Consider the following 15,132-nt stretch of genomic DNA (forward strand, 5'->3'; position numbering starts at 1 on the left):
TTTCCTGAACGCAACATACTGATAGCTCCTCTGCCATTGACCATTACCCAGCATCTTCCTGGCTAAGTTATTTATTCTTTCTGTGCGGCCCGGCACCAAATGACCCGGTTCGGGGCCCGGCGGTTGGGGACCCCTGCATTCGGGCATTTACATGCAAAACGCGTCTTGACTTACAAAATGTTCTAGTTACGAAATTACGAAAAGTCAGGATACATCCAAATGCCTTTCCTTTGTTTGGAGTATAGTTTTCAGAAAGCTCCTCCTATATACAGTGCAGTATAGTAGAGTATATGCCTTTGCCAGAGTGCAATAGTGAATTCAGAAAGAGAAAGTAGAAAAACATGCATTCACAATGAAGATGTATGAATGATTCATCCGGCCACAATCCAACTGGGGATGTCCTTGACATATTTACATTTTATCATATAGATGAAACTATTGCTGGTTTCGTGGACACACACTTAGACAGGCGGCAAACAAAATGTTGATGAACACGCTCCATGATCATTCAAAGATGTCACCCATTGGAGCACAATGGCAAGGGACACACACAATGGCTTGGATGTTTACAGTGGACGATCCCATTTCCTTCCAACAATTATGAGGGACATTGAATCTCAGGAAATGTTGCTTTTCTCATCCATTAGACTAAACAATAACACAAGCAAATCCCAAAGGTTTGTACGCACACACACACACACACACACACACACACACACAGACACACACACACAAATAACAATAAATAAATAAAAAACATAAGTCTTGAAAGGCCGGTGGCTGAGAACTCATGTCAAGCTTTCTCAAGACTGGAGGTGATCGCCTTGTTTCTTTCTCATCAAGTTTAAGGGAAGAGGATAAAAATGTCAAATTAAAAGCCTGGTTCAAAAGGTTTTCAAATGGATTTCAATTCTGCTGAAAGCTACAACCTGCTCTCACTCTCTTGTGTGTGGAAAACAATGTGGCTGTTCTATTAGCTGTGATTTTGCTTTTTCTTTGGATTGGCCAATCAAATGACACGTTTTTTTTTTTGCATATTCTTATGTAATGTTATTAAAAGTGTGTTTTACTGCTATTTTATTCAAAATGTGAGACATTTTTGGTTATGCTGTACACTTCAATTATTTTTCATCATTTATTTTTATTTCGTGTATTTATATACCGGTAGTTTATCGTGATTGACTATGAGATCTAGCAATTAATATATCATTGCTATACAGCATTTCTATTTATTTATTGATTTAATGTAGTGCACATTATTTTTAGTTATGTCTATTTTCTTTTAGGTATTTTTCTGTATTTTGATTACTTTTTTTTTAACATTAGGTTCACTGTGTTTTGTATTTTTTTTTTAGCTCGTTTCGTTTTTTTCACAATTTATCAATTTGTTTTGACTATTTTCTTTTAATTTAATGACTATATACATTTACTGCATTCATGTTTAGAATTGTATAATTTATCTAAATTAAGTTCATTTTAGATCATATGCAAAGTCCTGAAAGGTATTGTTCTTTAATTTATTTTTATTACAAATTTTTAATTGGTTCTTTTATTTCTTCATTTGATTGTTTGTTTACAGATTTTCAGAATAACTGTAAAAGGGATTATTTATGGTATTAATAATCTATATCAGATTTTTATTTTCGATTGTATTTCACGGTATGAGACAGTGGAGCAGTTGAACGCGGTGAACAATACGCTCACCTTGAGGAAGAAAAATGACAACACGTCCTCTCTCCCCCTCTCTCTCTCTCTCTCTCTCTCTCTCTGTCTCTCTTTCTCCCCCTCACCCATCTTCTCCTAAAAGTATCTGCTGCCGAGATAAATGACCACTCTGCCGTCGAGCATGACAGCCTACACAAAGATGATATTGAATTGATTTGAGAAATGTTGCAGGACTGACTTTTTGATGTATGCCGCATGACGTGAATCATAAAAATTCTATTAAAAAACCCTTGAATGGCTGACACCGGAATATTATTTGTGATGATTAATTTGACACAGTCATTACAATGGGAGTCGTTTCAGCTCAAGATTGCTTTTTTGCTCCCTGTTGACTCCCTTGGCTATTTTTTTTTTCTCTCCGGGTTTCTTTGTGGAGCTGATTGGACACGCCGTGTTTATTTTTTTATTTTTTGCAACAAATGACTTGAAACAAAATTTGAATTGAAAGCGTGACGAAAGGTTGAGAAGTGAGCAGTCTTTAAACTACATCAGGGGAAAGTCGGATGGGTTTACGCAAGAATGATGAATAACTGAAAGAACGAATTGATTACATGCTGATAATCTGATCGAATTTGAGCATATTCCACACTTCTGAGTCAGCAAACACCCAATTAGCAGGTGTCTTTTAAAGATTATGCTGAGCAATTATCTTTTAGTGTGGGGTGTGTACTCGTAAAACCATCTCAGCAGACATCCGTAAATGTTAGAGCTGTTTGATATTTAACAGTAAATCCTGGTTGGTATGGTCAACACAGATGAGGGACATTACGTATGTCTGTAGTGTGTTGCGTTGTTAAAGTCAAAGCGGTAAAGCGGGGTACGCATAATTGGTGCGAATTCATTTTCGCCCTGATCTGCTCATATGAGCGTTGGTGGCAATGCTATTAAGTGTGTGGTGTGCTGTCTTGAGATGATACAAATGCCCTCAAACGTCGTTAGCCTAGTAGCCTAGCTTCCTAAATCATCATGGTGTGCGTCTCTCCACAAAAAGACAATTCGATGCGGCTCTAGGCGCATGAGGTGCGAATCGAGTCAACGATGGTTCGATTTGAAAGTGCAACAGTTTGATTCAGTTCAACTCAGTGGGATTACTATTTGATTCAATATGGTTTGGGTCAGTTCGAGAAGGTATGATGCCATGACTTTTTTGTTGTCATTTTACAAAAGTTTGAATGGACTTGTCAGTACTGTCAAAGTGGAATTCACCTCAGAGATGTATCCTTCCAATAAAAGATTTGATATGTATCGATTTGGTTGCACTTGCATCTTTTGAATCAAAAAATGATTTTCCAATTCAAAATTGTTTTTTGTTACAACCCTGCGAAGTCGTATGGAGTGTTTATGAACACAAGAAATAAAAAACATTTTTGAGCGAGCATGTTGGTATTTTTATGATATTGTCCATTACTTTTGGTCTGCTTTTCTGGAGTCTGCAGTCCATTTTGGATAGTACACATAGATGTCGTAGCTTGACCTTGACTTTTCTTAATTGAAAACAGATGAAACAAGGTTTGTTTTGGTCATATTTTTCACATTGGTGTGAATACTGGAAACATTTAAAAACAGGGATCTATAAAAAAAATAGTGTTTCCATTTAAGGCTGGTGGTTCGCAAGTCAACCTCACAGTTTGGGTGAGGAATCAATGTTTGAAGCTCACCGCCGGGTCCCTGATACTCCGTCTTTTTCCTGCGTTCAAAAATATTCCATGTCCAGTTCATTGAAGACTCTAAATTGCCCATATGTGTGAATATGAGTGTGAAGATTTGGTTGTCTGTATGTTCCCTAAGATTGACTAATGACCAGTTTTACAAAGACTCTGGCAAACAGTCCATGTGAACACCGCTTCTCTCACCCAAACTCAGCTGGCATCGCCTCCAGCTCCCCTTAATCCATCTGAAGTTAAAAATATCTCGAGCAGACCAACATTTCCACTATTCAAACATGTTTCTGTCTTTCTCAGAACTACACGGCTCAGACTGGTGGCGGTAGTGGCAGCAACGGTGGAGGAGCGGGAGGCGGCGGCGGAGGCAGCGGTGGCGGTGGCGGCGGCGGGGGACCGGCCAGTGGCAACCAAGCCGGGGACGAGGACTACGAGATTCCTCCCATCACTCCGCCCAACCACCCGGAGCCTCCACTCCTACACCTGATGGAACATGACTCCACGGGCTACCTTTGCCACTCGCTGTCCCACAACGGACTCATCAACCCTTATTCCTACTCGGAGCTGCCCACTCTCATGATGTCCAACATGCTGGCGCAAGATGGCCAGCTGGTCTCTGGACAGATGCCCTCGGTGAGTACAAAGCAATGGAGTCAGACACCGGATAGACCAGTGATTCCCAACCACAATGTGGCACGGCCAGTGAGCCAGTGTCACTACCTGTTGCCATTTATACAACAGAATCATGTGCTGTGTGTAAAAACAGATTTGTCATTGAGTAAGTAAACTTGTGAGAAATTTAAACCAGCTCATGATTATTTGAGCATACTGTATATACTTTTTCTGACATTGTTTTTTTTCTAATGTGAAATGTGTGTCTTGGCTAAGTGTTGGGAAACACTGGGATATACGGTTGACTATGGTTTGTGATTTGCACAGCTTCACCTGATTACGTTCTTGTTGCAAATGAGCAACTGTCCACCCAAACACCTTTGACTGTGGTGCCTCTGAGAGCATAGCTTGCAGTTTGAGACAAGACAAACATTGTTCAGTTCATCAGAAGCTAAGGCTGCTAAAGCTAATGTGCTTCCAACCACCCTTGCTCTGCTTAGCATTTGTTTCTTATACATTTCCATGTAGTCCGGTCGTGGCTTGGGTTCTTCCTCAAGTCGAGCTGCCATGTCATGGACAGGAGATTCTCCGTTTCATTCCCATTTCTATGCTGATATTTGTGTGTGTGGTTGGGACAGTTACCTTCGCTATGCTAAATCCCAGAAATGCGCTGGCCAATTTTTTATGTCGTTTTGGATGTATTTCTGCTCCTCTATAAGGTAGCTATGGTAAAATATGAAATATATATTATATATTTATTGTTTAGGCAACACAGTGGATGACTGGTGAGTACGACCGCCTCACAGTGCAGAGGTGCAGGGTTCAATTCCGGCTCAGGCCTTCCTGTGTGGAGTTTGCATGTTCTCCCCATGCCTGTGTGGGTTTTCTCTGGCTACTCTGGCTTCCTCCCACATTTCAAAAACATGCATAGCAAGCTAATGGAACACTCGATATTGTCCCTTGGTGTGACGCTAATTGTGAAAGGTTTTTTGCCGATTTGTGCCCTACGATTGGCTGGCAACCAGTTCAGGGTGCACTCCGCCTACTGCCCGAAGTCGGCTGGGATCGGCTCTAGCACGCCTGCGAGCCTAATGAGAATAAGCGGATTAGAAAATGAATGGATGGATGTATGGATGGGTATTTGTTATTTAATATATGTATTAGCAGCCCGGTAGTCCAGTGGTTAGCACGTCGGCTTCACAGTGCTGAGGTACCGGGTTCGATTCCAGCTCCGGCCTCCCTGTGTGGAGTTTGCATGTTCTCCCCGGGCCTGCGTGGGTTTTCCCAGGGTGCTCCGGTTTCCTCCCACATTCCAAAAACATGCGTGGCAGGCTGTTTGAACACTCTAAATTGTGCCTAGGTGTGAGTGTGAGCGCGGATGGTTGTTTGTCTCTGTGTGCCCTGCGATTGGCTGGCAACCGATTCAGGGTGTCCCCCGCCTACTGCCCAGGTGACAGCTGGGATAGGCTCCAGCACCCCCCGCGACCCTAGTGAGGATCAAGCGGTACGGAAGATGAATTAATATATGTATTAGTGAATGTATTCTGTTGTGGTATTCCTAAAAAAAGGCCAAGAACACACAAATTGTTTTGGAATGGAGTTAAGAGTGTATCTGTACCACCAGGATTGACAGGGAATATAAAAAAAAATAAAGAAATAAAATATGATGACACTTGATTCTGATATACTGTTTGGAGTGAGAAGTCTGCTAATGAAAAGAAAAGAGCATATATTGTACAGTACATATACCCACAGATTCACATCAAGGTCAAGCAGAACATTTTGGAGCATTTATCTCGACCAGAGACGATCTCGGGCCAAACAACAGTCAGCACATGGCTTGATATACATCTGAAATATAACTACAGTGCTGTAGATTATGTGAAATATCGGTAAGTAGAAAACCCCCAACCTGGGGAATTGGATTCATGTCATTTATCTTCATGCACAATTCACATTTTGGTCATGACCTTTACCACAGAGACAGTGCTCGATCAGCCACTCTGTATTTTTTTTAACACCACAAAATACATAGTGTAGGCATTTGCACTGAAGCTCCAGGTCATGAATAATGTTAAAATTGCATTTATTAGTAGGAATAACCCCCAAAATTGGCTCCGTAGCACCCACTGGATTTTTCTTTTCTTTTTTTTTTTTTTAATCCAGCCCCTGCAGTGGGGCTGGATTAAAGGAGTGACATGACATTGGCTATGCAAGTCTATCATGAGTAGATGCATAAAAATTCTCCAAGAGCCATGTCTAAACAGACACGCTATCATGGCCATTTCCACCTTCAAATTGTCTAAGTTTGAAGTTTGATAACTTGCCATGAAACATCAAACATCTAACTTCATTCCAAAATTACGCCCCCAAACCAAATTCACTTAGCGACATGAACTTTGGTAGATGTATCTAACATCAGTGGATGTAGAAAAAAAATTCTGAAAAATCCGTCCCCGGAAGTCGGCCATTTTGGTTTGAAGCGGCCAAAATGAGGTCATTTTGGCAATTCCCACAGTCCCTCAAAAAAGAAAATCATCCTCGAGATTTTTTCCGATTGCCGATAAATTTGAAACATGCGTAGCAGATTGGTGGTCAAGGCTAGACTGGGAGGAGCCAGAACCATTGATGCAAACCTCACCATAACATACAAAACGCTAATAAAAATGCTGCCCCCGAAGCCAGATTTACTTAGCAACATGCACTTTTGTAGCCATGTCTATCAAAAAGCTGACAAAATGACAAATCTGAAAAGACTGTGGCCATCCAGACTTTGGGGGGGGGGGGGATGTCAATTTTCCCGAACGGCTGGTGTATTTCCGGGCTAATCCTGGTCATCACGGCAATCCCTCACCCTCGTCAACAATTATTTTTCTGCAAGTGACGCATATTCCGATTGTTCCCAGCACGCCCCTGATCATGACTAAATCTACAAAAAAGTCCAAAGAAGCCATGCCTGAAAAGATCTAGGAAGTCTGCCATTTTAGATTGAGACAGACATGCAACTCATGTCTTTTTTTTTTTTTGAGGCATTAGAATGGAAGTTGATGAGATGAATCACCATGTAGAGCAAAACTCCAAAAACACCGCTCCAAAACTCTGCCCCCGAAACCAATTTCACTTTGAACATTTGGAAAATTTGGTGGGTCTGTCTACCATAAGTAGACGCACAAAAAAGTCTGAAAAGCTATGCTTGAAAGGACACGTGTGGGTCATTTAAGCCATTTCCAAGTTCCCTTCCAGAATGATCTTATTCTTTTGACTCATTGCTACCAAATTATAACCACAACCAAATGGGTAGTGCTAATTTGCAAGACGTTTTGATTATCATCATTGGGTATGGGCAAAGCATAGGTGTAACTGCCACCAAATCAGCGATGCCTGATTTGGTGGCAGTGTAAGAGCTTCAATTTCTGAATGTTTACTGCATATGCAGATTTGTTGCGCTCATATCCAGTGATAACCATCATTTTTTGGGCATTTTTAGAGATGGATTAATCCCAACAGGAGGAAGGTAAAGCTGACAGCAATTTAAATACTTTAAATAGCTTCTCGATGTTTCCCGGGTGCACACATTTCTTTTTTTTTTCTTCGTTTTTTTTGCTGCTGAAAATCAGAAAGGTCTAAATCAAATAGTCTGCTGCCTGTCGAAGCTACCAAAGCGTAGTGGAGCAAGGTTCATTTGTGCGGTGAAGGAATTCATATTTCTCTTCAATCTCTGCCGTACCTTGACACACTCTGTCGACCGAAGTAATTAAGCAAACTCAAACACACCGCCGATAATACGAATAGCTCGATGGACAGTTAAAGGGGGGTTAATTCTTAATTTTGCTCTCTCTGAGATGAGGTGATTTCATTTTGCGGAGGTGGACGATGCTCTACGCCCCCCCGCCCACGTGTGTGTGTGTGTGTGTGTGTGTGTGTGTGTGTGTGTGTGTGTGTGTGTGTGTGTGTGTGTGTGCGCTTGCGCACCATAAACAATATCTCTGCTGTTGAAATGGATCCACTACATCTGGAGGTCAGTGGCTTATATTCAATCTTGAGCACGTTGAAAAAAATCCATTAAGGTTCATCTTTCCTGCATCAGCCATTCTATTGTGGTGCTGCAGTGAGATCTGTTTTCATCAGGCAGATTCAATGCGTGAGCTGGGCAATGAAAAGAAGAGTGCAATAGACTTGGATGGAGAGAGTGGAGATGGAAGGGCGGGTGGAGGGGTTGGTTGGTGGGGGGTGAATTGAATTGGTGACTCTTTTTCAAAATGAGCATATGTGGATTTCATCATTGTGTATGTTAGAAGTAATTCACTTGAGTGAAATAACATCGAGCTCGGTACGGTGCGTGTACAAGGGCGGTGAGAGTGTTTCGTTGCAGGTGCTCGCATAAAAGCAGGAAGTAAATGGGCTAATTATGCGGAGAAATGAGTGGAGGAATGAGTGGAGACCTATTGCGGCGATAGGTAAACATGTTATGGGAGCTATTAGACGCACAAGAGGCAGCGCATGTTTAGTTTGCTCCATGAAACAGAGTTTAGATTGAGTTTTCTCCGACTTGATTTACACTCCCTAGTTCATGGCGCAATCACATTTTTTAACTCTCAAGGGGCACTATTTGGATATATGTTAATAGTGAGTGGATGAAATGATCGGAATCAAGCCTCTTCCAAATATGGAGAAAAATGTTTGTCGGATATCGGCCAAACTGTGTGCGTGGTGAAGCATCACACGTGACTCTGAACTGGAGATACCACACAAGAAGTGTCCAGACGTTTTTTCTCTTGTCACCAATGCGTGGATTCACTTTTCTGGTGAAAATGCGAGTACTTCAGGGGTTCACTAAAGCAGTCCCTAAAATCCAGTAGTGCTTCCTGGAAAGTTAAGGGGGAAAAAAATACCACGCCGGTTTTACCAATCAACACAAAAACTGTTGTACGTCTGTCATGACAGGATGCAGGAAGGACAGGAAGTCAGCCAATTTGGTTTGAAATTCTAGGGGTTGATCTTTGCAAAACTCCTACCTGGAAATTTCCCCAAATGGGGCCAACTCAAAGAGGTTTAGCGATCTTTTTTTACTTCTGTAATCTAATGTGTGCTGAGCATGGTGTCAAATTTTGATCATTTGAAGGATTTGCTTTCATTGTAAGATGAAACATTATTGCCGAATTTGGCATTTAACAACTAATCACACTACATTGTCATCTCTGTTATCTCACTCTTGCTAACTTACAAGAACTAAAAAAGAAAACTACAAAACCATGACCGCCTTAATTTTATGAATACTTAATCATAGTTTATTGATAATGATGATGATGTTGGAAGCTGTAATGCGGCGTCCATACGAGCTCCTTCTCCGTGGCGCTCCTCTGCACTCGATGCGGCCTCTCTGTCCATGCGCCCCTGTCACTGTGTCTCCAGATTCCAAAACACATTAGACATTTAATAGCTGTGCTCAGGTTACACTGATCTTATCAAAGCAGCCTGGCGGAGATGCTCATCTGACCAGACTCACCGAGCGGCCTTGTTTTTTGGTCTGTCGTTCCCGACTTTGACAACAACAACAACAACAAAAAAAGAGAACCCAGCGCCTCTACACGTCGTATGCTTGTGCATAGCCTCACAATTGCGCTGGCCGCCATCTATTTGAATGGAAGTGCTTAATTTTCTATTAAGCGTTATTGAAAAAGACGCCGCTGAAATTTAAATGACCTCGGCCTCTTTTGCTCAATGGCGCGTGAGATATTAGCTCTCGTCAGAGTGCCTGCGGTGTGCTCGTTTGAATACGGAGCAGATGATGAATGTAGAATCACACTGGAAGACGTCCACGCGTAGTCTGCGACCCGTCAGCAGACGCCGTCCACGCATCGCTGTCGAGCTGACGGGTGTCATTGCGGTTTGTTTATTTGACTTTATACAGAGATGCCAAATGTTCCAGTTCAGCCGTATTTGTTACGAGCTGTTGCCCTTTGTCATTCAAAAGCCAGACATGCCCTCGGTCCAGCTGTGGGCTCGGTGGCTGATTTTAGCAAGACAAAAATCAAGTGTGTAAAACATGCTGTAATTCCTCATCATTGTGTATTTTGCAAAGGTTTACATGCAGACAACTGATCAAGACACCTGAGAACTGTTTTCATTTGTGCGAAGGTCTCTTTTAAATTAACATATTTTTCAAATTTGTCTTTGTTTGAACATGAGAAATGGTCCAGTGCTGGCGGTCACTCATCATAATTAATCCCATCGTGACTGTCGCGATAAATTGTCCCGTGTGATTCTTTTTTTCTTCTTCTTCTTCTTCTTCTCCACGATGCCTTTGTTTTTCCTGGTGCGCAATGAATTGCTGCTGGCAGGTGTTGGCGGCTCAGTTGAGCCGACGTGAATAAAATTTGACCGGCGATGTCAAGTGAACATGTCACAGACGAGCTGCGAAGGTGTGAATAATGAGGAAAAGAAGGACAGACCTGTGTTTCAAAGTGTTTCAATGCTTCCGCAAACAAGAAAGATGGTGGATTGAATGAGAAAACTAATGACACAAAAGAGAGAATTGCATGCGACTTTTCCAATTTCAAAGGACAATATTACTTGATGGACTTTCTGCTTTTTGAATCGTATGTTTCCTTTTCTGCACTTACTTTCCGCTCCTTTCAAATGAGAAAAGAAAAATGTGATTCTTTGAAGTCATTTTGTGTCGGGGATTAGTGAGCAAATGCAGAAAAATGATGGTGAACGTCTGTTGCTTTTCTCGACAGTTCATCGAGTCTCAGTGACAGAGTGGAACTTATTATTCCAATGTTGATTGCTCACTTGGAATAACCAAAGCCGTGGTAATTCCTGTAAAATAGTTCTTGCGTGCATAAATACTTTTCATGTTGATTATACATCCATGTATCCATCCATCCATTTTCTAATCCGCTTATCGTCAGGAAGGCCACAGGCGTGCTGGAGCCTATCCCAGCTGTCTTCGGGCAGTAGGCGGGGGACACCCTGAACTGGTTGCCAGCCAATGGCAGGGCACAAAGAGACAAACAACCATCCGCGCTCACATTCACACCCTCGGGACAATTTCGAGTGTTCAATCAGCCTGCCATGAATGTGTTTGGAATGTGGGAGGAAACCGGAGTACCCAGAGAAAACCTACACAGGCAGAACATGCAAACCCCACACAGGAAGGCCGGAGCCGGGATCAAACCCACAACCTCTGCAACGCTAGGTTGACACGCTAATGACTCGACCACCGGGCCAGCATATATATTTATATATATATATATATATATAGAGAGAGAGAGAGAGAGAGAGAGAGAGAGAGAGAGAGAGAGAGAGAGAGAGAGAGAGAGTGTGTGTGTCTGTGTGTGTGTGTGTGTGTGTATACAGTATATATATATATATATATATATATATATATATATATATATATATACATACATACAGTAAGGATACTGCGCAGAACCCTCAAGCTTCCTGGCCTCTGGTAGAGGACCCGAGCTGAATGAGGGATGGACACCACCCGAGGGGTGAGACGAGGATTTATATATATATATGTATATATATATAAGATAAGATAAGATATCCTTTATTTGTCCCACACTGGGGAAATTTACAGCCTCCAGAAGCAAGAATGTAGGCAGAAAGAAGAAAAAACAAACAAACACCGTTCAATATACAGTATATGTGTGTGTATCTGTATGTGTCTATGTCTCTTGATTATTGTGTTATAGAGGATATTCTGTGATATAAAAATATATTCTATGTCATATTTCTGAATAGTCCCACATATTGTATTACTTATTGTTGCATGTCCCTCCACCATAAATGAAGTTTGAGTGGCCAAAGACAGAAATTGTACACACCATGAAAGGTTCCCTGGGTTTATGTAACACATTCATGTTTTCCACTTCCTCATTTTAGGACCGCGCTGGTAAAGCCTGGCTAATAAAAGGCTCCTATTAATATGTCCTGTTGCCTAGCGACGGCAGGCAGCGAGTAATAGCATTCTGTGGAAAAATAGATGACCGATAAGGAAGAATTCAATTCTTTTCTCATCTCCCGGGAGAAAGTGGCTTTTTTTTCTTCTTCTTCTTCCCAGCAGTGTGATATGAAACTGTAGTTGTACATTAAGAAAGAGCGGTTATTTTCCATCCTCATCATTTTAAAGGGATATTTATTGCCGCTTAGGTTGGCGGCTCATCTTTTTTTGTGTTATAAAAGTCAATTAATGTCTTAAGGCAATCAGAGGATATGGGCCCTGACTTCATTTCTTCCATTTTCATCAGAAATTCTAAAGAGGCCGTATTAAATTAAGCAGCAAGACAACTTTTAAATTGCATTTCCTTCACACCACAGGTGTAATTTCGACCGGTGTGCAAACACGGGCTTCAGTATGGAAGTGCCACTCCATAAAAAGCACTTGCAATAATGTTGCTTATCTGGGCCATCGCGTATAATCTCTGTCGAAGAAAATGTTCAATTTAGATAATTCATCACATCCCATTTCAAAAACAATGGTGCGAAAGATGAGCTACCGCACACCTGTCGTCGTCGTTGTTGTTGTTTTCGGCCTCGCCGCCATCTTCATTCCGTGCCGCAGATGTGATCAACGGCGGCACTCAAGTGAAGAAGAAACAGATGCGGCCGTGGCAGATCGCCCGCATTATGAGGCAGATACATGGCGCAGATAAGGCGTCTCATATTGGAGCTCGCCAAGGGCCCCTGCTGGGCGTTATCATGCCATGAAATCATGTCCATATTGCACTGTGGCCTATCGCCTCATTCCGCTTTCATCAGTGGGAATATTCTGCCTCCGGTGGCGGTGAATAGCCGGCCTATGTCATCTCACTCAGAAATGAGCGCCCCGCAACCCACCAACTGCTATCGGCTTCTACTACCCCCTGCAGTGCCACCAAGCTACCATCTTGACACACTCGGTCTGCCCGAAGGTACGACATGATTTATGTAACCAAGATGTACATGAAGGAGAAATCCTCTTAACTTCAGTCCATGCCGGTGAATACTCATTCATCGAGGTCCTTTCATTCTCAGGGCATGGAATCCCGAAATGTCAAGAAACAAAGTGCAGTCATCCCTCGGTTTTCGACCATAATCCGTTCCAGAAGGCTGTTCCAAAAGCGGTTTGTTCGAAATCCGAAACTATTTTATTAGCCCATGTTTAGGAGCTAATACACTATGCAGAAATAACCACCAAAAAAACCCCAGTCAGATTTGTGTAAATCACAACAAACATTTCTGCTCACAATGAACGCTACACGAGGAAGTGTCACTTCCTCGTGTAAGGAAGCCGAGAGGAGTCAAGTGGCGTAATCAAGTGGGTTTGCCCAGTTTGGTCGAAAACCGTTTTTCGGTCGTAATCCGAGATGTAAAAACCTCGAATTTTCTGGTCGAAAACCGATTTGGTCGAGAACAGAGACGTTCGAAAACCGAGGTTTGATTTTACTTACTTCAGTTGACTTTTGGGGTACCGATACTGGAGTGTTGATTTTCCATACCACCTTTTACTTCTCCTCCTTTCCTACTCCATTACTTTTGGCCGATGGTCATCTGAGCCCCTTGCAGATTCCTGCAGTCCAATTTGGATGCACACTTAACCTTCCAATAAAGGTTTGTGATACCATACCGCTGAAGTGTGACTTTTCGTACTTTTACGGTGCTTTAGCTAACTCGTTATCATATCTTGCACTCCACGAAACACTTTAAAGGTCAGCAGTACAGTTTTTTCGATGTATTTGAAACCTACGAAATGCCATCATTGTCATCGGACACATATTGCATTCAAAGTAGCATTTTAATGTTTTCAACATTTTTGTCATTTTAGATTTTCGGAGTTGAACGGTGTCCAGAGTCGGTGTTATTTCACACAGTTGATCACCTTGTGTTAGATTAACTCGACAGTGTTCGATTAACTCCGCCTTCACACCTGCACTTCTCTCAGTTTGAGAGAGGCAAGTCAGCGCCATTTTCCTCCTCCTCCTTTCCTCCTTGCTTATCACTGGGCAAAAAACACCCCATTGCATTCACACAAAAGGAGTTTAGACTCATGAAGTAATTTTCACTCGTGAAGGGAGACTTTGGTCAACACTGACACGCATGAAACAATCTCTTCCAAAGAGATGTTCTCAACTAAGGTTGAAATTGTTGTTCTTCAATGCAGAATGCCGCCTCTGAAATTATTTACACAGACTTTTGATCACTGTTCACAGGCTGCAAGTGTTGAGTTGGCCTGATGGCTCAATGTGCCGGACTGCTGATTTAGGGTTTGCGGTACTCTGTGTCAAATTTTAATAAGTCAAGCTTGTACTGAGAGGGAAAACAAATGTGCCTGAGAACCCTGCTGAGTGAGTTAAAAAAAGTACTCTCTCCCAGTGGAAGATATTTAACTATTTTAAAATGTAATGATTTTGCACTGGAAAGGGTGGAGTAATATAACGTCTGGAAAAAAAAAATCAACTCTGTGGGATCCAATTAAATACTGGACTTTTTGTTGTGATACTTGGATAATAAATGTAAATATGTTTAACACCTCTGACTGAAAAGATCACAACTGTACAGTTCTGGTTGTGTTAGAAAACGTTGCGACCCATCATCTGAGTGGGCTTCATCAGTTCATGCGAGCGGGTTTAGTTAGGACTGCGTGATCCCGAATAAGGGCAGGTAGGGAAAATCCAGTCACCCACTCTGCTGCTATCACCACCCGCTCAAATCAAAATGTTGGACTGCCTCTGATTTTTTAAAAACATTTTTGGATATGTTTACTCATGATAGATCTGTCTACCAGTGTTCGTTTCGCGAAGTGAAACTGGCTTTGGGGCTGAATTTTGAAGGAATTCCACGTCGCACTATGAGGCCAGTTTTTGGGGTTCAATCCGGTTTTGTCAAACCAAATGTAAAATTTCACTGCCCTGCTAAATTTTGTGGGGGGGGGGGGGGGGGGTTGAGTGCAGAAAACCCGTCACAGTGGTGATTTATTAGAATAATAACAATTATGGCCAAGAAAGCAAAGAATTTGGGCCCTCACAGTGTCAAGAATGCACAGGGAGAGAATTGGCACCAATGTGAATGATATGAGTTTGAACAAAATACACATTCTTGTATGTGATTGCACGTGTCCAAGGATGGATCACATCAGCCCCTC

The 15,132-nt window shown here is 42.0% G+C and overlaps 1 protein-coding gene across 2 annotated transcripts in view; it reads left to right on the forward strand.

Moving 5' to 3' along the window:
- Nucleotides 1-15,132, forward strand: part of tox2 (TOX high mobility group box family member 2) — a 112,205-nt gene that overhangs the window by 71,191 nt on the left and 25,882 nt on the right. For both annotated transcript variants that reach the window (XM_086118568.1, XM_086118569.1), the window contains exon 4: nt 3,687-4,019. In XM_086118568.1, coding sequence (XP_085974694.1) covers nt 3,687-4,019 — 333 coding nt within the window. The remainder of the gene's footprint in view (nt 1-3,686; nt 4,020-15,132) is intronic.

Source organism: Hippocampus guttulatus, chromosome 8, assembly GCF_054856545.1.
Source record: "Hippocampus guttulatus isolate MCC_2025c chromosome 8, RoL_Hgut_1.0, whole genome shotgun sequence".
Classification (NCBI taxonomy): Eukaryota; Metazoa; Chordata; class Actinopteri; order Syngnathiformes; family Syngnathidae; genus Hippocampus; species Hippocampus guttulatus.